The 23,702-nt window shown below is 44.3% G+C and overlaps 1 protein-coding gene across 5 annotated transcripts in view; it reads left to right on the top strand.

The window, feature by feature from the left end:
* LOC121627240 (histone deacetylase 4-like) overlaps positions 1-23,702 on the top strand; it is a 56,930-nt gene that overhangs the window by 27,951 nt on the left and 5,277 nt on the right. For 4 of the 5 annotated variants that reach the window (XM_041966030.1, XM_041966029.1, XM_041966031.1 and 1 more), the window contains 17 exons: positions 2,629-2,779; positions 4,352-4,475; positions 6,556-6,674; positions 12,860-12,988; positions 13,092-13,201; positions 13,800-13,934; positions 14,074-14,266; positions 15,762-15,985; positions 18,540-18,758; positions 19,191-19,386; positions 20,128-20,261; positions 20,379-20,624; positions 21,562-21,669; positions 22,076-22,131; positions 22,427-22,514; positions 22,659-22,778; positions 23,297-23,394. In XM_041966030.1, the coding sequence (XP_041821964.1) occupies positions 2,629-2,779; positions 4,352-4,475; positions 6,556-6,674; positions 12,860-12,988; positions 13,092-13,201; positions 13,800-13,934; positions 14,074-14,266; positions 15,762-15,985; positions 18,540-18,758; positions 19,191-19,386; positions 20,128-20,261; positions 20,379-20,624; positions 21,562-21,669; positions 22,076-22,131; positions 22,427-22,514; positions 22,659-22,778; positions 23,297-23,394 (2,450 nt within the window). The remainder of the gene's footprint in view (positions 1-2,628; positions 2,780-4,351; positions 4,476-6,555; positions 6,675-12,859; positions 12,989-13,091; positions 13,202-13,799; positions 13,935-14,073; positions 14,267-15,761; positions 15,986-18,539; positions 18,759-19,190; positions 19,387-20,127; positions 20,262-20,378; positions 20,625-21,561; positions 21,670-22,075; positions 22,132-22,426; positions 22,515-22,658; positions 22,779-23,296; positions 23,395-23,702) is intronic. The other variant, XM_041966033.1, reaches the window with a different exon arrangement.

Genomic DNA, 23,702 nt, shown 5'->3' with positions numbered 1-23,702 from the left:
TCTTCTGTCTTCTCTTCTCGCTTCTTGTTTTCTTAATTTCTCTTTCTTCATTACTTCCCGTCTTCCTCTTTTTTCCTTTTTTTCTTTGTTCCTGTCTTCTATGTCTCCTCTCTTCCTTAGTGTCTTTGTTTTTCTTCTTCCCTCCTTCCTTTCTTCCTTCCTCTTCTCCTTTATTACTTCTTTCCCCGTCTTCCATCCTTCTCGTCTTTTTTCTCTTTTTTCCTATATGTCTTCAGTCTGTCCTCCCTTCATTTCCTTTTTTCCTGTTGTCCTGTCTTCTTTCTTTCTGTTGTGTTATCCATCTCCCTTATTGTCTTTCTTGCTGTCGCCTCCCTGCTTTCATCTTTTCTGATCCACCCCTGTTTATTCCTTCCTTCCTTCCTTCTTCCCTCTGTTTCTTCCTTCCTCACCTCCTTTATTACTTCTTTTTCCTCTTCCTGTCTTTCTCCTCTTCCCCCTTCCTTATTGCCTGCCTGCCTTCATTCTCTCCTCCCTTCCTCTCGCCTCTTTTCTCTTTTGCTGCCTTCTTTATTTCTTCTCTTCTCTCTCCTCTTCTTTAATTTCTTCCTGTCTTCCATCTTGTCTTTCTTGCTGTCACCTTCCTTCTTTAATCTCTTCCTCTCTCCCCTCTTGCTTTCTTGTTTTTTCCTCTGTGTCTTCCTTCCCTTCTTCCTGACCTCCTTCTCACCTCTCTTCCTTCCCACTTGTCCTCCTTTTCCCCACACTTTCTTCTTTCCACCCATCCTTCCTTTTCACCTCTTGTCCTTTCCTCTGTTTTTGTCCTTCTCCTCATTCTTTCCTTTTTTCCTTCCTGTCCCCATTTGTTTCTACCCCTCTCCCTTCTTTCTTTCCTCTTTTGTTTTTGTCCTCTCCTCCCCTCTCTGTCTCTTTTAACAATCATTCATTCATCACAGAGTGTGGTTTCATTTCGTTTGTTAGCAGATCTTCAGATCATCTGTAGTGAGGCAGCTTTGTGCCTCAGCTCAGGCACATTTCACATTGTGTTTCTCTCCTGTGGGCCGGCAGTATTTATGGGCTATAGTTTGTACTGTTGGAGCATTGAGTCTCCTCTGTTGGGTCGTTTTTGTGACGCTGAAGGATGAGTGATGCTGTCTGAAGCTCCGTCTGGCCTGTGGTGGGGCTGCAGGACCACTCAGGTGGAGGCCAGTGACGCACAGCCTGAGCAGGGAGGCCCAGCCTCAATCAGCCCCATTCACAGCCCCTGTGTACACACACACACACACACACACACTCACAGGCATACAGGCATTAAAACATACACATCCTCTCAAATGTCAGCAAACACACAGTCGCACGCATGCCCGGTTTGTTCCCACATTCACACGCACGCATTTCTTGCATGTTGACTACAGGGAGCTCTCATAAAGTGATAGCCATCCTGAAGCTCTTCACAGTATTAGTCAAAAAGGCAAAGTCTGTGTGCACATCTCTGGTCTATTGAGCCACAGGGGTTTTGGGTGTGTGTGTGTTTGTGTGTGCATGTGGGTGTGGAGGTTACTTTGAGCCTTCCCACCCACTCAATCCCTTATCCCCAGTGTTGAGTGAGAGGCAAAGAAAGGACCGAGGCTCCGGGATGGAAGCGGGCCAGAGAGCCGATGCGCTTTTCTCACGAGCCGCGCCTCACCTTCCTCTCACCTCCAGCCGCTAATTTATTCACGGGCTTGTCTCAAACATTTGATACGCCCTCACGGTAAACACAAGAGCATGTCCTGGCTACTGAGTGTCTATTTAGGGTGTTTAAAAACATCATCAGAAGTTGATTACATGCAGCAACAGTAAACTGATCAAATATTGCCGCCGGGTGTGTGATGATAAGGAGGCAGGATTGTGGATGCCTTGGCATGTCAGAGAAGGTCATTATGGGGCCGGCTGAGTGCAAGCACAGACAGTTTGCCTACTTATTGTATATTACAGAGACATTAAAGAGAATTGGGACACTTGATTCTGTGCCTTAGGTCAAAGAAAGGGAAAAGCAGGCTGCACTTTTCCATGCTGATGCTGGTTCTGAAGGACACTTTCTGAGGTGTGTGCGAGCACATTTTGGCTTTTATTTTTGACCTTTTGGTTGCAGGGCAACCATCAAGCCGCAATCAGGCTTGTTTCTTCCTTAAAAAGGTCTCAGGAGGACAGATTTGTATTTTTTGGACCTTTTAACAGATGCTCTTCTCTCACTTTTTTGGGGGGGGCGAGGGTGATGAGGAAATGAGCAGATTGGATTATGTGTCCTGCAAAAGCCTCATCACCATTTAAATTGTTTGTTTATTTAAAGGCTGAAGCTTATGGCCTGAGGTTTTTATAGAATTGCAAAGGTTTTATTTTATTGGCTCAAACAGCTGTCGGATTTAATTACTTCAGATGTCAACTGAAGCAGACCAGGAGTGGAATGTAAATAGATGTTGAAAGACCAGAAATGAACAAATTGATAACTTTTAGAGCTGAAAATACGGATGGTACCTTTGCGTGCTGATAAGCCGTCTTCTCAATTTCTGTCAGGAACATGCAGTTTTAAGCATTCATCAATCTTCCACACACTCTCTCAAATATGAGGCAGCAGACCTCTGATAGATTAAGTTTTTGCTGACATGTTTCTGGCATTTCTTCCTGCAGCAGCAACAAGAGCTTCTGGCGTTGAAGCATCAGCAGGAGCTGCTGGAGCACCAGAGGAAGATGGAGAACCACCGTCTGGAGCAGGAGCTGGAGAAGCAGCAGAGGGAGCAGAAGCTGCAGCTGCTGAAGAACAAGGAGCGGGGACAAGAGAGTAAGTTGCAGATACAGAACCAAAACTCAATGGCGAAACTGAGGAGCGCTGCTAGCTGTGCCAAGCTAAGTTTGTCCACTAGACATCCTCGACAGAAGCGCCAATCTGTGCGCATCCCTGTTCAAAAAAATCACACGAAGCCACATTTCTAGCTGAAATTTGAAAGTGCAGCTTAACCTGGCACCTGATTCAGATTGTAATTTTTGTTTTCTCTCATCTTCCATGCAACATGTATTCACACATTGCCACATTTCAGTTGTTAGAATAAGAAACATCCACAACTGCATGTTAGTAGCTCATAAATAGCTTCCAGATTCACTACCACTGTGTTCACTCCCTTCATTTGTATATTTCATCCCGTGTTGTTTCGAAACACTGTGGCTCTTAAACATCCCATTTTAAACATGAAACCTCCTTTTGTCTGAATATATTACTGAAATGAGCTTGACGGGCAAAAAGTTTCCCGTTTGATCGTCAACCTGTTTGGTCGCGTCTGAACATCTCTCTGCTCAAAACGCTCCGAGGTTGAAAAGACCGTTGAGATCAGTATTCACAGTGTGTGTTTGTGTGTTTTGGTGCATGTGAGTGTGTGTTTGCGCTTCTGTGTATTTCCATTTTACTTGGAGAACCTGTGTATTTACTGTGGTACACGAGTCGTATTAGCCGGTGGCCTTGGCGGGGGCTAAGCCAAGTTATTACCGCTGCCTGCTGGAAGTCTCTCAACAGTTCATTGAAAGCTAGTGGACAGGAGTCCTTGAGAGCAGTTTACACACTATATGGAAAGTGGTTACAGATCGAGGCTGCGTCCGTGTGCGAGTCAGTGTGTGTGAGAGGGATTGCTCAGTGTGTTTGCACTCACGTGTACCTGCGTGACTGTTTGTGGTCAGTTTTTTCCAGCATTTTGCATCATTTTCATCTCTTTTTCCTGCTTTGTTGTTTCAAAAATACTCTACTTGTGACCAGGCTCCTGTGCTCTGTGCAGAAATTTCATTATCAATGAGTCTGCTGACGACTTTCCGGATTGGTTGATTAAATGTTTGGTCAGAACTGAATGGAAAAGGTGAATCTCAGTTTTCTATTGATCTCAAATTGCTCCTTTTGTCCAGCCAACAGTCCAGAACCCAAAGAATTAATTTAAAACTTTATTAAAACAGAGAGCAGGACCCTTTTCTCACTCTTGAGGCACCGAAACCCAGAGAAAGTTCTAAGTGGTGATTGAGAAATGACTTTAACGATTGCCAGAATAATTACAGGTTAATTTTCTGTCAGTAATTGGCCAGTAATTGGCTCTGAACAGGGACATCACCTGATATTGTGCTGTTCTTATGAAGCTTGGAAGACAGAGGTTGGCCTTTAATTTAACAAATAAACTTTAAACAAACAGTATCTCTTTTTTTGAGTCATTTCTGTTCAGATATTCATTACTCAGACTGTGACATTACAGTAAAATCAGTGCAGCTTTGTGGCTCAGGGGCTTGTAAATGTAAATGTCTCCAGTTTGAGTCTGGACAGCTGCCTTTGTTGCACATCATTCCTCTATCTCTCACTTTCTTCTACGCCTTTGCTGCTTAGGTGCTGTGGCCAGTACTGAGGTGAAGATGCGGCTCCAGGAGTTTGTTCTGAATAAGAAGAAGGCCCTGGCCCAGCGGAGCCTCAATCAAGGAGGCCCCCCCAATGACGCTCCCTACTGGTACCGGTGAGGAACAGTTTGAATACAGAAGAGTAGCCTCTGCCAGTGGTTTGCATTACACCAGCCATGTCCAAGCTATTCCATAAAGGGCCGTGTGGCTGCAGGTTTTCGTTCCAACCAAGGAGGAGCACACCAGGCTGGACTCATTTAATCAGCTGATCTCCCTTTTCAGCTGATAACTAAGGGATCCCTTGATGTTGATTGGTTGGCCTGGTGTGCTCCTCCTTGGTTGGAACGAAAACCTGCAGCCACACGGCCCTTTATGGAATAGTTTGGACATGCCTGCATTACACAGTCAATGAGGGTCATCATCACCTGTCTCGCACTGATAAATCACTGTCACTCCTGTTAGTTTGGCTGGAAAACAACTTAAATATATTTATTTTCCAGTTCTCTGTGATGTTTGTAAGCAGCAGAATACAGTAGCAGCTAACTGCACCTCCTCATAAGTTTGGATGGTAATTCTCTCGCTGACAGCAGATGAATAATGTATTGGATTGTCTCTTAATCTGTCACTGAGCTTCCCCTCTTCCTCACCTGCCACACTGTATGAGCCTGACTGAGAGATGGATCGAGCTGGGTTATAAAACAAAGATGGGAATACACATGCACACTCACACACGTACATGCGAGAGCAGGATATTGGAACCTGATGATAGGGGCTCTTAGAGCAAAGGCTCGGCCTTGAATGTTTATTGTAGCGTCTCTGCAGCCCTTCGCAGGTGTGTACATTTTCTGTTTCCTCTTTGTTCGTTCTGGTAGCCGCCTGTCACATGCATTCATTGTGTCTGTGAGTAACCGTGTACACTTTGCATGACTGCAAACATGGTTATGCAAACCAGAGGATTTAATATGCAAATAGACACCTCCGTCAAATTTGTGTAAAAATCTGTCACGGCCATTAATGCTGCTTACTACATTTGCAGTTTTTTAATGAAAGATGGATGTTACCTTAATTAAAACCTATTCCTTTTCCTATTATTTTTATTTGCAGTGGTGGAGGAAGTATTGTGATCATTTACGAAATAATAATAGAAAAGTACTCCATTAGAAGTGAGGTGCATTCAAAATGTCACTAAAGTATAGAGGTATTATAAGCTAAATGTACTTAAAGTGACAAAAATAGTAGTCCTACTGTCTGGCCTTTTTTGTGGTGTTATATGTATTATAGGATTAATATGTGAGCAGCATTTTGGTAGTAGGTGGTCGTGATGGAGGTGAATCTAACAACTTTACAAAGTGTTGGGTGGTTTAACCAGTAAAACTTCAATATTATAAATCCACATTTGCCTGTAATTGAGTTCCAAAACCTTATCTTGCAGTGCAGCCTTTTCAATTTAATATGATGTGAAAATTCTTGAAAGAAGTTTACTGGAATAGAAAACCGGTAAATAATCCTGCAACACTTTGATTTTATTCACTTTATATGAGAAAAAGACACAATTCTAGACTAAAATGTCTTGATCAGAGTAAGGTTTTTTTGACGTTTTTTTTTAAGTATAAAGCACCGTAAAATACAGCAGAAGTACCTCCTGAAGTGCAGTACTGAAGTAAATGTACTAAGTTACTTGGACATGATTTGCTCCAAGGATATGTATTTCTTTTTAAAAGCAAACACATGAACACATAAATAATGTTACATAATCTTGATGTGTGACCCAATGAAACACCCACAAGCGTTGACTTTCAACAGCTCAAAGTGATACAGACTTTCTTTCTATATCTGCCTCGACTTTCTCTCCGTAATGTAAAGTTTCTTCGCTCATTGGACTCATCAGCCTTCATGAGTTTTGGAAGAGATGAATGTGTGCATCAGCTTGTCAGGAACACGTATTTGGTCTGGAGCCAGCTCGGCTTTACTTTGCCTACAAACAGCACCTTATTCTGTAGGCAGTGAACAGATGGCAGTGCATGTCTGCAAGCCCTGCCAGGGGATTTGCATGATGCGTTAATCAAACAGATCTTTGATAGCCATGAAGTTAGTGACTCCTTTTGGATTGTCCACTGAGTTAACAGCGTTTGGCCACATGATTTTGTGATCTTGGTGACACCTTTAACAGTGTGCGTATGTGTTTTTGTTCCATAGCAAAACCCAGCACAGCTCTCTGGACCAGAGCTCGCCTCCACAGACTGGTGTCTCCACCTACAACCACCCTGTTCTGGGTGTCTACAACCCCCGGGATGACTTCCCACTGCGAAAGACTGGTATATCACACACACATGCTCACACGCTTAGTTTTGGCAGCGCAGAGCCAATGCAGGCTCACGTTTAGAGAGGATTACACACACACACACACACTTGCAACTAGTATAATTTAGATGACATTAATGGCATCCACATTTGGCTGTCGGGGTCTCCCAGCATCCCCCACATGAGAGTGTTAGAGAGAGTACAAGCGTAGGTGGTTCAACAGTTTAATGGAGTAAGAGTTCAGTCGAGTGAAAGTGGTTTTTACCGTTTGCCCCAGATGTTTTATTAGTTTTTAATATATCCTTATCTTCAGGGGTTGTTTTCAATCTGCTGTTGTTCAGCAGGGTCTTAAGAAACTTGATCTTGACACCGACAGTGTTAATAATTGCTCTGTTTAGAGTTTAGAGTGGGGATTGTATGTTTAGCTCAGGTCAGATTTGAGGGTTTTTTTTAGATGTTCAGTGACATTCAGCAGAAATCTGAAGCTTGCTGTTGCAGTATTTTGCGTTGCCGGACCTTTCTGCTGCCTTTAATTTGTTTGATAATTGCATATTAAAGCTAACTGGCCCTGACAGAATCTATTTGAGGTCCGTGTCGGTTTGGAACATCTCTTCTAGCAGTGCAGCAATTACTTTTGGGGGTTCCCCAGGGCTCTATTCTTGGCCCTTTATTGTTTCAATCTGCATAATACCTCTGGGTGAAGTAATTCACAACTGCAATTTTTCTTTTCACTCTTATGCTGATAAAACACACACAGTAAACCCATCAGACCTCTCCTCTGTTTACTCACTGTCTAATAGATGCCAAATCTTGGACATCCAATCATTTTGTGATGTTAACGGCTGATGAAACCTTTGGGCCTAAAACAAATTAATCTGGTTATATATACTGCAAAAAGTCTTTTGGTGTTTTTCCATGTCACACAAACTTAATGTATCTTGCCATTTAACCCATTATTTGTTGTAGTTTCTCTTTAAGTTGTAAAAAACACAGCTGACACATTTCAGCCAATTTGTGTTGAAGATTTACGGCCTAGTGTGAGGCCGTAAATCTTTTGTTGGTTTGACAACATTTTGGTCATCACTAAGAATAGAGCTTGTGTTCATGTAACTTGTAATTAATTGATGTACTTTCCATTAATTGACCACCTTCAGCTTGGACAAAACTCGGCAGGTTAATTATAAAGTCACACTTCAAGTGTTTTACTCTCACTTTTAGAGTTATCTTATAGTCGTTTATCTGTTAAGTACTTTGCAATCTTGTGTTTGGAAAAGTGGTGTGTATAAATAAAGGTTATCAACGGCGTGCACTTGAATCTAGAAACACTGCTGCTTCAGGTAGTGACTAGCACTGCACGGAGCGGCATGTTTTCTTTTAAATGGGTGACAAATCTTGTCAAAAGTCATTAGAGCTGCTAAAAGGCTGCAGAATGCACCACTGGAAAGAAGTTTTTTTGTGGCCTACAGCCGAACGTCCTCTGGGTTTACTGCTCAAAGTAAAGAAACCTTTACAGAGTAAAACCAGCTGTTTGCAGTGTGTTTTTGTCAGGTGTGTGTATGTGTACAGCCGTGTGTATGTGTGTGTGTGTGTGTGTGTGTGTGTAAAGTGTGAGTGGTGTGTGCGGTGGTGTAGCCGTGAAGCAGCGGTCGTCTTACAGTGCAATTATTCACTTAGTGCAGCGGCAGGCGGCTACAGCCCAGCCCTGTTGACTCTGAGCCTTCAGGCTGCTGGCTACGACAGCAGATAGACCACAGTTGACACTGGCCCACACAGCCACATTCCACCCCGGGAGAGGAGGAGAAGAGGAAGAGAGGGAGGAAGGAGGAGAAATAAAAGAGTGAAAAGGGGGGAAGGAGAGATGAGGAAGATGGAGCGGTGATAAACAGGAGGATGGAGAGAGGAAGATGAGAGTGTAGAAGCTTTTGATGGCTTCCTGACCATTTAGAAGACCTCATAACTTTTTTCTTGTCAAGAAAAACAGTCGAGGCGGAGGATGGAGGGAGCGCTGGTTTCGTTTTAGAAGCAGAGCAACAGAAGATGAGAGTACTGAAGATGGGCCTGGCGAGCAGGATTTAAACCAAATCCAGCAAGTGGCACGATGATGCCACACTCCCCAAAACTTGCTCCATGTGGAGAAAAGAAAAAAAAAAGGCAGGAGGATGGCGGAGTGAAGATCGTCCCCGGAGCGTCAGCTCGTCCCTCGATTTCTATAAGGCTGAGGATTGTTCCCGGCTGCAGAGAGGCGAGAACCTGTGCCACCCTGATATTTGCCCACAGCGATGACGTGCTTTGCGGGGTTTACTTATGGTAATGCCAGCTTGCGAGAGGTTAGAGGCTCTTTTATATCACCGCCTGGCTATAAAGTGTAAGACTGGCACCCAGCAACAGTCAAAGGAAGCAACAGCACTCTTTTGTGCATCTCCCATCTCTCCTTTTACGTTTTTGAAATTTAGTGCAGCTGATACTCTTGTCCACAGCACAATTACAACTAAACAACAGTTTGAGCTTCTGATGTCTTATAGTTCTGATCCAGTTTCAGTCCTGGTTGAATTGGTGGCAACTGTGGTTAACAGTGCTAGTGGAAAGTGGGGTTTAGTTCACAGTGCAGCCAAGCGAACTCATGGTGTTTTGATTTCATGCTCTGCACAGTACAAGTTTTTGGTTACCTTGGTTGGAGGTTTGCAGCCTGTAACTAAATAAATGCAGTTTAATTGATTGATTGATTGAACTCTTAAACTCTTCTTCATCATTCATTGCCCTCCTCTGCGGCGAATGCATTGCATTTCCTGTGACTGCTTCACATTCAAAGCCACCAGTTGAAAGTTTTTAACGTGAACTAGCGGCTGCAGGAGATCTTGAATTAGTAGTAATTCAATACAGCTCTGGTACGGTGTTAGCACAGTGAGCAGTGAACAGTGACGCTGATTTACTTGCTACATCATTTCCCTTGAATGTTACTAGGTAGGCAGTTTGAATCCAAGGCAAGAGCGGCACACTCCACCACTAACACGGAACACTATTGTATATAGAGAGAATGGAAATTGGGTTTTTTCCCCTTTAGGATTATAAATTTAATGCCCTCATGAAACCAGTACTCATCTAAACCTGTAGTGGGAAAAGAGTTGCGTGACAAGAGATGCTTCCTGAAAACCAGAACCTCAGCCAAACAGAAGCCTTTAAAATCATTAGCTCTTCTACTGTACACATTTCAGGGTGAGAGAGCATCACATGAACATACAGTATGCCTTGTCTGCAACATGTTCACATACTCATGAATGCCTCAGAAAGATGTGGATGGGGTGGGAAAGTTTGAGGCCCTGTGATTCACTGTGCTCTTTGATCGAGGCAGAGGAAGGCACACTGTCCCTGTCTTTTCACTGATGCCACAAACGTGTTTTTTGTAGCCTAACTGGGGCAGCCCGTCCTTCACATGGATACAATAGCACATAGGCAGACGGGTACTGTACAGTACGTGGCATCAACTGAAAACCAGACTGAGCAGCTCGCTCATGAATGAAGAGCCAAATGCGGCTGTCTCAATACATGTCACTGAATACGCAACCTTTCACCTCCATTGTGAGGCCCAGCAGGCCGACAATGCACCATCTGTGCATTGATATCATGTGTGATCGTATGTGCTCATGCTTCCCCAAGGCGATAACAAAGCCTTCCAGTCACTATGTAGCACTAGGTATAATGCCTAATAATAAACTGCAATTATATTCACACAAGTCATTTGGTATTACTTATCGTAAAGTTAGTTAATTACCAAAATGGGAATAATGATATCCAATGCTTTTCACGCAACCTCATTGAATGTAATTGGCCCCTCTTCCCTGAAAACCACCTGGTATCTTCGAGGTCACATGAAACGCCACATTTTGTCGTTTTCTCTTCAGTCCACTCAACAAGCTTTTCACACGTATTGACATTTGCCCATTAATTCCACTTGGCTTTGACTCTACCTTTGCTGTGACTATTTTAGGGTGCTGTCATATTGGATCATTGGCCTTTTAAAATTTGTTAAAGCTCTGCTGAAGTAGGAACCACAAACCTAATTATTCTACTTCAACAGGCTAATTACTGTCCTTCTTTCTAGAATAGCCCATTTGCTTAGCTTCTCTTGCTAACAGTCCTCCGATTAAATCCTGAGAAAAAAGTTCCTGGCTTCAGTCGTCATTGTTGTGACAGCAAGGATTGATCATCTTGGATTATGAGCAGAGATATCTAAGTTGATTTCTGTCATTTTCTTTATAATAATTAAGACAAACCAGGTACACAAGTGGCTCATCTTCATGGACGTAGCTTCTGCTTTTACTCTCTGATCTAAATCGCAGCTAAGCTAAGCTAGTTAGCTTTAGCAGAACTTGTTTATCCGTCTTTCCACTCTCATTAAATTTCGCTGCTTCTTTGTTAATGTGGTATATTAAAGCGTACACAGAGATTCAAAATAATCTTTTCAATCACAGGAAGTGGATCTATAAATGCTGTTAAATATCATCAGCTCGTGCTAGCTGTGGAGTGGTTTGTTTTTACCTTGTTTTTCTAGTTACTGTAAATGCAACATGCTCAAAATCAGGTGTCAGAAAGTCAGATTCAGGTCGTAACTGTAGCTTTGTTGGGCAGAAGTGCCCATTTCACACTGCCGACCTACATTTTTAAGGCAGAACACTTTAACTTCCATTGAAATCCTGATTTGTAGTGAAGCGTCTCTTCTCTCACCAACACTAATTGGTTTGACACCAACTGAGCTTTCCCCCCCTCCTTGTGCCACTGCACCATCACACGTCATCCCTCACACTTCACTCTTCATCACCTTTACTTTTAGCTGACGCTGTGAATGGGAACAAGTTCATTTTTGATGTTTCCTTCAGGAAAGTTTGTCCCTTTCAGTGAGTGCATCTGCACGCTCGGTTTAAAGTAAGACTATAGGAGCAGATTAATCTGGTTATGTCATAATCGGGGTTAGCAGTGTACCACGCTGGATTTAGCCGTCCTTTGATGATTAAAAATTGGATAATGAATAGCGAAATTATCCGAGGTCGCTGACTGGCAGGGCAGAGTAAACAGAGCATTAGCCTCCATGGCAGGAGCCAAGGTGACATGCCGTTCCCTCCTCCCTGTCTCCATTCACAAGTCTGCGACAGTGAACACAAAAGACCAGAAGGCCTTAGGCAATCAGACATGGCTCCCAAATTGGAGCTAATTGCTTTTTAGCCGCAATGTCGTTGGGAAAATGGATCGGAATTTGGCATATTCAGAAAGCATCCGAAAAGGAGGGAGGAACAGAGCAGTAAACGAACGGCAGCATGAACCAAACAGGTTTCATAACAGAGCAGCTCTGTGGAAGGCCCTCCACGACAGATCAGTGTATAGAGCTCCCAGTTTAAGATGAAAGCCTATGAGACTGTAGCTCAGGTAACTCTCCCACCCTTTTCTTTACTTTGGTTTTGATTGATTTGTCAAAAGCTACACCGCTGCCAGTTATCTGTGTAACATCAAGGAGGCTCAACAAGGGTGTTGGCGGCTGAGTTGGCAAGAAAGAAAAATCACCAAGTTACCAGTTCATAGGTGAAGATGTTGTGGCTGAATGGCACAAGACATTTCAGGGTGCTGTACATGAGAGGGCCTAAGAGTAAGGGCGTTTAAGAGTTGAAACCAGCAAATGTTTGACATTTTTGCTCAAAAAATGACTAAAACAATCGATTATCAGAATAGTTGGCGATTAAATTTCTTTTCCGATTGACTCATCGATTAATCAACTAATTGTTTGAGCTCGCCAGCAAACTCCTGAATTCTGAGTCATTTATTCTCACAAATAACACAGCAGCTTTTGACCTTTCCCAGGCTGCAAAAAGAAGCAGTGACACACCTTGTGAGAAACACAACAGGTCATCAGACACAGGCGTGGCTCCTAATTAATGCTCATTAAGTGAGACTACATTAAGCTTCAGGACGTTCACTCAAAACCGATCATTTCCATGAAGGAAATCCCAGAAGTGAGAAGAAATGTTGTGATTTGGCTTTGCTGAAGTGGAAAAGTTGGTGCGTCGAGCTTCTTGAACTCTTCTTGCGCTCTGGCTTTTCTTCTTCCCCTCTTCTGTTGACTCCACCACATACTCCAGGACTCATTCAGACCATGTGTGAATGAATGAATGACTCATGATGTTTGGTGCGTCTCTCTCCACCCTCCTTTCAGCCTCGGAGCCCAACCTGAAGCTGCGCTCCAGGCTGAAGCAGAAGGTGAGCGAGCGGAGGAGCAGTCCTCTGCTGCGGCGTCGGGACAGCCCCATCGCCACCGCCAAGAAACGCTCACTCGACATGGCAGGTGAGGGACACGCCGACAGCTGTCCGGCGTTCAGAACGTTTTATTTTTGAGCTGCTGCTGTTTTTCTTCTTCTATGTGTTTGATTTGTGTGTGTGTGTTTCAGACTCGGCGTGTAGCAGCGCCCCCGGCTCAGGCCCAAGCTCCCCGAATAACAGCTCCAACAACATCCCCAATGAGAACGGCATCACTGTGTCAGTCTGCAACAACACAGAGGTAACCCACACACACACACACACAAAGCTGTTATTAACTCACAGACACACATTTTTGGCACAATTCATTCTTTAATTTTAGTTTAACTCTTAATTTAAAGGCACTGTAAAACCCTTTAACCCAAAATCTCTTTATGCTACTCATAAAGCTTTGAGAAAAGCTTCAGCTCATTCATTTCTTCTCTGCATGGGGAAAAAAATGTGAGGAAAAATTGAGTATTTGTCATTTTTAGCGTATATACTGTGACACTTTCACGTATATAAACCTAAATTATAAACAAATTGCAGAAGCTTTGCTGTTTTGTGTGCTGGGCTACAGGTGCAAGTTATTATTTTTTAAACTTAGCAGCCTATAGCATGCACTCAGGCTGGGAGTGAGGGATGTGTCTGCAGAGGAGGAACACAGCCGAGGAGCTGGCAACATGCTATTGTGGCAGCCATTAGTGGCACTCAGGCAGTGTGGAGGAGGCTTGTGGCCGTGAAGATTTTAAATCGCCAGTCGGGTGAAAAAGTTGCTCATTCTCCATGTGGACATTACTGCCGCAGTGGTTTTTCTTCATGATGCAAACACAGATAAATCATTTAAATGTGCTTCCCAGGCGTCTCTGGCCCAGAGGCTGTGCAGCGGTGCTGAGCGGGGCTCCGTTAACCAGCTGTCCCTCTACACTTCACCATCCTTACCCAACATCACCCTGGGACTGCCCGCCACTGCCACGGCCACTGCTGCTTCCAATGTGAGGAGGAAACCGCTGGCAAAGCAAAGTGCTAGCAGACTGACTGTGCATCTATTTATCTGGGAATTTTTTTATCTGCTGTTTACTGTCTGACCATTTATTGAAAATCAGCGCTCACCGTATCCCCGCTCTATTCCAGGTGACGTCGGCCCAGCAGGATGGAGGTTTGCAGCCGGCCCTCTCCCTCAGCCCTCCCTTCCTCTCCGGTGGCCACTTGACCCCCTACCTGGCCGAGGCCGGAGCGGGAACAGGTGGGCACGGCGCGCACAGTCCACTTCTTCAGCACATGGTGCTCATGGAGCAGAGTCCGGCACAGAGCCCCCTGGTGACAGGTAGGAGTACTGATGCAGGTTTTTACGAAAGCTAGTAGTGATTAACAGTGGTAGCAGTGCTAGCTCTGTTAGTGGTTACAGCTTTGGTAAAACCGATGGAAATGAGAGGAAAAATCTCCAAATGCAACTCTGGCTAAAAGTATTATTCAGTTTTCAGTCTGTAGCGTCACTGCACTCACAGAGATGTGTGTCCGGGGTCGACTGTGTGCCCCCTCACACTGACAGACATCCATTCATTTGCTCAAACTAATGAGCTCCTTTCATATGTCAGCGTATGCTATGAGAGTGTGACATGGTCGCATTGTGTGCTCTTTCCCATCAGCTCATTCATTGACTACAATTTTGGTGCTATTTTGAGCGGGGCATTAGCACTGAATGGGCAATGACGCACATACAGACGCATGTGCGTGTGTGTTCATGCACAAAAAAAAACGTACAGACAAGTATGTGAACCCGCCCACACACAGGCCAGGAGCAGAGAGCGAGCGACAGGCCAGTCATTTACTTCTCGCCTCAGACAAGAGAGAGTCATGTTTTTAGCCATGAAACTGCTTCTCATATCTCCAAACATGTGATACGCATGAGCAAGGTTTTTGAGAAACAATTTGAAAACACTCTGCGATTCATTTTCTCTGACATTTTCACAGTAATCAAGCTTCTCAGATCATTTGCTCAGTGGAGTCTGTTTTTCTTACTTCCCTCACCCGGATGATACACTGTAAATGCACTGAGCTGTTCACTTTTCCCGGCTCCTATCAGCACAATAGAAGACTCGCAGCATGGCAGCACAGATGGTTGTTTTTATTTGGTTCACAAATACATCTGCTGACTAATCTTAGGTCCAACACCAGTAATAGTGATATTAGGAATTCATTTTTTGATGTCAAGACGTCATATATTTATCTTGTTTTGCAGGAATTTAGCCTCGTCAATGAAGCTTACAGTGAAAGGTCAGGTTCCTCCTCAGTGACCGCTCATTGTGGTCTTTCCAGATTTTCAGTCTGGTAAAACATGGCGGCTGTTCTGCTAGCCACCAAAATATTCCAGACCCATGCATAATTATGACATTTAGTTTAAATACGTAATTAGGTCTTGGTTTTTGGAGTGACAGCTAATCAAGTCATCATCAAAGCACTCACTATTGAGCACGATAGCTTTCCTAAACATGCACCACCAGGATACTCTGCCAGGTTTGATCTGGACCATTAATAAGATCGACTGAACCCTAACTGAAAACTTGAATGCATCAAGCTTAAACAGTGGCATCACTATATCGGAGAGACAAAGTGTAGAAAATGAAGCCTTTGTGTTTGAATCAAACACACAGCATCAAGCAGACCGCCTGCCTCAGACTGAGACGCTGCATTCACTCTTCTTGTTTCTTGAGCTCTCTCGCAGCCTTTGAACAAATGAGTTTACACTCATTCACACAGTTTACACGCTCCTGGGCTCTCACCTCCTCCTGTAACTAAAGTCTTCCATGTTTGTGTCCAAGGCGTAAGCGGCCTGTCCATGTCGCCGGCAGCATCCATGGCCAAGCTGCAGCGGCAGCACCGGCCCCTGGGGCGGACCCAGTCGGCCCCTCTGCCCCAGGGGAGCGCCGCGCAGGCTCACGCTCAGGCCCTGGCCCTGCAGCAGCTGGTGGTCCAGCAGCAGCACCAGCAGTTCCTGGAGAAACACAAGCAGCAGTTCCAGCAGCAGCAGCTCCACCTCAACAAGGTGAGGGGTGGAGGCACTTTGACTTTCCTTCCATATGCCTACAATGCACAGTTTCCTGTCCTCCCATGGTTGTCCTGTTTGTTGCACATGTCATCATCATTATTGTCAGATAACATGTTAGAAACACTGTGCTGATGAAGGCAGGTGATGGAAGGGGCCACAGATCTGACATCGCATTCAAATAAACTGGTAATTAATTAGGGCTATAAGCTGGCGTGGGCCAGCACGGGAGCCGCAGTGTATTTGTTTGTGTAGGCGGCAGCCAGTAATGTGTTCGCTGTGGACGTGTGTGAAGTCCTTGATTTCATTCCGCCGTTTTCTTTCTCTCTGTAGTATTTTTGTTTGTGAGTAGGTGGAGGCAGGTGTGGGTTCACATGTATAGCAGCGTGTGTGTGTGTTTGTGCGCGAATGTTTGCATCCACGTCTCTGTGACTGTGGCCGAGACAGTTGCCACGGACTACGAGGTAACTGCGCTGCCATGGCAACAGAGCGGAAACCTCAGCCTTATATGGTCAGGGAGGAAGCGAGCGCTGCACTGGATGGCTTTACCTATTCGCGCAGAGTACTCGCTGGAGGAGAGGTGGGTGGATGAAACAAGGGATTTCCTCTCCTCCTCCTCCGCCTCCCCCTGCTCTGCTCTGCTCTCTCACTCCCTCCGTATGTTTCAGAGCTCTCCAGTGGCAGCTCTTCACACAAACATCTCGATAACAGCCTCTGGCACGCCAAAGAGTTTTGCCAGGACAGAAAGAAAATGTCCACTTTAAATGTTGCTTTATTCTGCTAAATTAATCAGAATATGAACAGCTGTTTTTATTCTGAATTCTAAAATGTTAGTAGTGGTTGCATTTTAGTCATTTAACTGCTGACTTAATTGAAATAAATTGACAGCAGTGCTGATAAATCCTTAATGGTCATTTATCAGGAAAACGATTCTCTGAGGATTTGCTTGTTTTTGTATGTTTATATCATTATCAGTTGGGTTTCAGACTAATCAGCTGGCAGCTGATTAGCTTATCAGAGCATAAAGACTGTAAACAGGGGGAAGCAGCTAGCCTGCCTGTGTCAGGTGGTCACAAAATCTGCCTACACGTTGTTTATTCGACCTGCACAAAAGTGTAAAAAAACAGAGAAGTTCTGGTACCATAAAAAACTTTGTTGAACTCATCACATAACCTACAATCTGTGCGTGGAGACATTTGTGCATGTTTTAATGATATTGTTCAAAGCAGGTTATGAGACTGTATTGTTATAATGCAGTTATATTTTCCTGTATCCTGATACGGGGGCAGACAACAAGTTCAGCTTGTCTAACACACGTAACACATGTGGTTTGTGCTATAGGAGCTCAGCTCAGCAAATGACCAGAACAGAAAAACAGAAAACTTTATTTAAATGGGATCAGTAACATCTGGCTGATACCTGAAGTCCAGACCTGGTTCTGAACTGTGATTGTGATGCTTTTTTCCTTATTTTTTTTGCATTTTATAGACCAAAAGATTAATTCACTAGTCTGAAAAAGTAAGTTGTAGCCAGTTTTGACAGTTGCTTTATCATTTCAGTCATTTTTACACTAAAAATGCCCAAACTTTCCTTGTTCCAGCTGTTTTTCTTTGTCATATATGATAGTGATCTGAGTATCTTTGTGTTTTGGACTATTGCTCACAAAGGTTTTTGTCATTATTGAGTGTTTTATCCGTATCTCTGATTTAAGCTCAATAAAGAGGAGGTTTCTGGGAAAGTAGAGCAGAGAGGAGGGGGTGGCGGGGGTCGAGGGAGGAGGTGGGGGGGGGGGGGGTTCTTTGGACGCAAAGGAGACAACAACAGTAAAGGAGGGGAGGCTGGGGGTTTGAATGAGCGCTGGTGAATGCTCTGACGTCAATGCTGTGTCAGCTTTGTGCCAAGAGACCCAGAAGCTTACAGCTCTGGGAAACACACACACACACACACACACACACACACACACACACACACACACACACACACACACACACACACACACACCTGTAGCCGTAGCCCACTAATGAGACTTCCAGCAAACACCTCATCTTTCGCGCTGTTCTCTCAGTCTTAAACACCACGGAGGCGAGTACTCTGCAGCCTTGAATGGCTCTTTTGAATGGCCCATGTCAGTGAAAAGTGAATGAACAGACAACTGAATCACTACTCGGTGAGCAGCAGATCCCAGAATGAGTCGATGAAAAGCGGCACAACAGGGAGTGCGGAATGCTTCTGTTCCCTGAGACACATTCTGCCCCAGAGTACAGTCGGCGGAGCGGCCACTCACATCCAATTAGAACGCATAGGTTTGAAATGAGCAAGACACCAATCTGCCTGAGTAATCCAAATTAAGCTTGTTAAAAGAAGAATGCCCCAGAGAAAGGAGTGATTTGCCAGGAATTTGATTCAGAGGAGAGCGTGCCCGTTTGTCTGAATGCCGCCTCACACGTTGGAGGGGATTTGTCACATCCTGCTGTTTTATTGTGAAATAAATTTCACATCGTAGCATCATCGCCCTCCCGTCTCCCCTTCCCTCCCTTCCCCGTGTTTCCTGCAGATGATGGCCAAGCCCAGCGAGTCCCCCGTGGGCCGTCAGCACCAGAGCCACCCGGAGGAGACGGAGGAGGAGCTGAGGGAGCACCAGGACGGAGGGGCTCTGCCGCCGGGGGTCACCATCAAGCAGGAGCCCCCCGACCCGCAGGAGCTGCAGGAGGAGGCGCTGCAGCAGCACAGGGAGCGGGAGAGGCAGGCGGAGCAGGAGCTGCTCTTCAGACAGGTAGAGGAGCTGTAAAACCGCACAGGCAGGGAGGATCAATAGGAAGTTATGGAGGAGTGATCCAACTCTACTTCACTAATGTATTGTAGGTGTTGCTGGTGAAGCTCTGGAGAGGTGAAAAAACCCAAAAACCAGACACAGAATTGTATTTAAGGCTGTGGAGATGTTGCTCGTTGCCTTATGGCATCTCTGTAATTAAATGCTGAGGGAAAATCGAAGCTGTATCATTCGTTTTGGCTGCCATCTTTTGGCCAGAAGTTGTATTTGCAATATAGAAAATGTCAAAGCAAATTTTCTTCCCTTTAGTCCTCTACAACTTTTAAATGTTTTTCTCAATAACTAAGCTTGACAGCTGTAGGATTCACCTTTTTATTTATGTTTCCTGTGTGTGTGTGTGTGTGTGTGTGTGTGTGTGTGTGTGTGTGTGAGTAGCAGGCCCTGTTGTTGGAGCAGCAGCGCATCCATCAGCTCAGAAACTATCAGGCCTCCATGGAGGCTGCCGGCTTGTCGATCTCCTTCCCGGGACACCGCCCCCTGTCCAGGGCCCAGTCGTCCCCGGCCTCAGCATCCTCTTTCCCAATCAGCGTCCCCACCACCGATCCTCCCACCCAACCTCGCTTCACCACAGGTCAGCACCACCATCCTCTCTCGCTGAACATCTTATCTGTGTGTGCTTCTGCTCGTAATCTTTGATGTTGAGCCTGTTTTCTGTTTGCAGAGCAGCTGTGTTGCACAGAATCTGTTTATCTATTATTACCACAATTGTAGCCTGACTCTGGCCTGCCTCAAGCATTCATTCGAGAAGATTTTGGCTTTGAATTTCTCTTCCTTCCTAATGCACTGGGGAGTGAAAAGAGAAACTTCCATCCAGAAAGCAGGTGAATTGGCTGAAGAATGGTGAAATGGTTCCGGCCTCCATCTGGCAGCAGTAATAATCGAGCTGGAGGAGCTAATCTTGCCAAAAACCTTTTCTCACCCACTTTGTCTTCCTCGCAGACATTTGAGTCTTTAAACAAAGATGAAAACAATAAATGGGCTGAGAATAAATGAAGAAAGAATCAGGCTCCAACCAGCAGTAGACTTTTCTGTCTGTATTGAAGTTGGCAATCGCAGTTTTTGCAATTGCACACCATAGATGAAGATTTTTTAAATATTTTTTTTGGCCTACTTTACTCCCACTCAGTTCCAAGCAAGAAATTTGGGGAAAAAAGAAAGTCCACTTCTGCTTTATGCTTCTTAGACGTCTATATTAACAGAAAATAACGCTATGTTTGTACAAATATTGCTAAAAGTTGGCACCACTTCATTGCTGGAAAAATATCAATATTTATGCATGATTTAACAACTGTATGTTTCTGTGTTTCCTCAGGCCTGGTGTACGACTCTCTAATGCAGAAGCACCAGTGTATGTGTGGAAACACCAACAGTCACCCGGAGCACGCCGGCCGGATTCAGAGCATTTGGTCTCGGCTGCAGGAGACCGGACTCAGAGCGCAGTGTGAGGTGTGTTATAAGAGGAAATCACTCCACGCTGAACATCACACAAAGTTGTAAACTGCATATGAGAGTTGTGTCCCTCTGTGTGTGTGTGTGTGTGTGTGTGTGTGTTCGTGTGTGTAGTGTATCCGTGGGAGGAAGGCCACGCTAGAAGAGCTGCAGACGGTTCACTCTGAAGCCCACGTCCTGCTGTATGGAACCAACCCTCTCCGACAGAAACTTGATTGTAAGCACACACACACACAAACGCACACACACAGCAGTATTATTACTCAACTGCTAATATCCAGGCATATTTTAATGTTTATTTTCTCGTCACTAGGTTCAATCACTCCCATGTTCGTACGGCTACCATGTGGAGGAGTAGGGGTAAGTAACATTCACCTTCATAGCGTGAATTACAACTCCAGAATTTAGTGTTGTGTCTGAAATTGATGGCTAACAGACTGAGGCTAAAGTTAACAGGTCTCAGGTGATGGTATGATGCTGACAGACTGAGGCTAAAGTTAACAGGTCTGAGGTGATGGTGTGATGCTAACAGACTGAGGCTAAAGCTAACAGGTCCTAGGTGATGTCACATGCTAACAGACTGAGGCTAAAGCTAACAGGTCCTAGGTGATGTAACATGCTAACAGACTGAGGCTAAAGCTAGCAGCTCCTAGGTGATGTAACATGCTAACAGACTGAGGCTAAAGCTAACAGGTCCTAGGTGATTGTATCATGCTAACAGACTGAGGCTAAAGCTAAAAGCTCCCACGTGACGATATCATGCTAACAGACTGAGGCTAAAGTTAACAGGTCTCAGGTGATGGTATGATGCTAACAGACTGAGGCTAAAGCTAACAGGGGGTCAGGTGATGGTATCATGCTAACAGACTGAGGCTAAAGCTAAAAGCTCCCAGGTGATGATATCATGCTAACTAACTGAGGCTATAGTTAATAGTTCTCAGTTGATGGTATAATGCTAACAGACTGAGGCTAAAGCTAACAGGTCATAGGTGATGTATCATGCCAACAGACTGAGGCTAAAGCTCAGGTAATAAATGCATTACAACATTTAAAACACCATCAAAAGGCAAATGAAGTAAGATAGCTTTAAAAAAAATCATGCTCACACGCACACACACACAAATACTGTTGCAGTGTCATACAAAGTTGGCCTGAATTTAATGTAGGAAATAAAAGATAATTAGGAAAACAAATACTAAAAAACGTTTTAGCATTGGGAAGATGGAAGTCTCTTGAAGTCCTTCACTTTGTCTTTATATTGTGGATTTAGATGGTGTCTTGTGTTTTGTCTTTCTAGGTGGACAGTGACACCATTTGGAACGAGGTCCACTCCTCCAGCGCAGCTCGTCTCGCTGTCGGCTCTGTGGTGGAGCTTGTTTTCAAAGTGGCCACTCGAGAGCTGAAGGTAACTGTTATCACTCATGCTAAAAGAATGCATGATGATCTTGATCGGTCTTGACTTCGCATCCTGAGGAAAACACGGTGAACTAGATTTTTTTTAAATGAATGAATGAATTATATTTGCTCTAGATTAGCTCCTTGCTAACCCTGTTTTTGTCACACTCGAGTTCACCTTTTAGTGTATCCTCAGATTTAATGCTGTAACTGCTAAAAACGCTGTATGTCAGATTGTTTCCCATTTTGAAGCTGCATTTCAAATCATTACAGCTTCCCCTCTTTATGTTTTAAGCGTGCACTGGGCTAAACTACAGCGTTTTAGCAGTGGTTCACCACCACTTCGTAAACACAGAGGAGACGCTGATTGGCGATCAGTGCTGCGGTGGCTAACAGACCCCTGTCTCTCTCTCCAGAATGGCTTTGCTGTGGTCCGCCCTCCTGGACACCATGCAGAGGAAAGCACTCCCATGTAAGGCCACAGCCGTCACCACTCTCAGTTGGACACACTTAATCTATGCATATACAAATACCAGCACTGGAACAGGCATGTCTGGAATAGGAATTACATAAACCGTTGACTTTATTTGCACATAAAGTACTGAGTGCCTTTATTCTGCCAGCTGTTTCAAGACTTCTTTATTTATTTTTGATATCCTCCTCACAGCGAGCACTATAAAAACATGAAAGTGGAGCAGGAAGTGCTTTGGTGCAGATGAATTTCATAACAAGCGGGACAAATCAGCCCTCCTTCTCTTTGCTTTCAGGGGTTTCTGCTACTTCAACTCTGTGGCCATCGCAGCCAAACTGCTGCAGCAGAGACTCAATGTCAACAAGATCCTCATCGTGGACTGGGTCAGTCTCTGGAGTGACTGCGTCCTCCATCCTGTGATGTCTTGGGAACATCATGGAAATCCTTGTAAATGTATTCAGTGTTTTAAAAAGCACACATCGTGGCAAAGTTTGTGATTATATCATGTGTTTACTGTCTAACGTCAGGATGTTCACCATGGCAACGGCACCCAGCAAGCGTTCTACGATGACCCCAATGTCCTTTACCTGTCTATTCATCGCTATGACGACGGCAACTTCTTCCCTGGAAGCGGAGCACCTGACGAGGTGAGTGCGTGTTTACTGTCAGCAGACCTGAGCAAAGCCTTCCCAGTGCATTGTGGGACACATCCTGTAACAGGATTGAATTTCTTCTCTTAAGTAAACGATATAAAAATAAATAACAACAGCAGTTGTTTTTATGTTCTCTTACTGAAGCAGTTTTTAGTAAGCTAAGTAGTTGGAGTTTTAAAGCTGCAACTAATGCTTATTTATTGTTTCACACAACTGATTAATCATTCAGTCTATAAAATATCAGAAAATAGTGAAAAATAGCCCAAAATGATGACTTTAAACTGTTTTATACTTTATCTGAGCAGTCCAAAATCCAACAATATTCACTTTACAAAGATATGAAAAAGAGAAACACATTAAACGATTATTCTTTTTTTGGACCTTTGGGAATAATCCAGACAAAATGGTGACAAAAGCAATTTTCCCAAATTCACAAAAGTAAACAGCTAACAGCCAGCAGAAGTCTGTCCCGTACGAATGAATGTGAGTCACTCCTGTGCTTCTCTCTGCAGGTGGGCAGTGGGCCCGGAGTCGGGTTCAACGTCAATGTTGCTTTCACCGGAGGCCTTGATCCACCCATGGGGGATGCAGAGTACCTGGCTGCTTTCAGGTACCAGATGCAACATCGGCAAACCACACGGCTAAATAAATGAAGTGTTCAGGTGTTAAAAGGTGATTTAAGTTGGACAAAAAGCCAAGAAGATTGTTGCCTTCCTTGAAAATATGAATAAAAACAGGTCTGTTTCCAGCATTTTTCAGATAATCCACTCGGTTTGGTTTCAGTGCCTTTCAGTATTTATTAGCTCATAAAGCAAATGAAAGCAGCAAATGATCCATCACGTTTAGTGTTCTTGCTTTAAAAAATTAACTGAACGAATGACTGATTAGTGAAATAGCTGCTGATTGATGCTGATTGGC

This window comes from Chelmon rostratus, chromosome 24 (genome assembly GCF_017976325.1).
Source record: "Chelmon rostratus isolate fCheRos1 chromosome 24, fCheRos1.pri, whole genome shotgun sequence".
Classification (NCBI taxonomy): Eukaryota; Metazoa; Chordata; class Actinopteri; order Chaetodontiformes; family Chaetodontidae; genus Chelmon; species Chelmon rostratus.
Note: the sequence above shows the minus strand (reverse complement) of the source record. Positions and strands in the feature narration are given on the sequence as shown.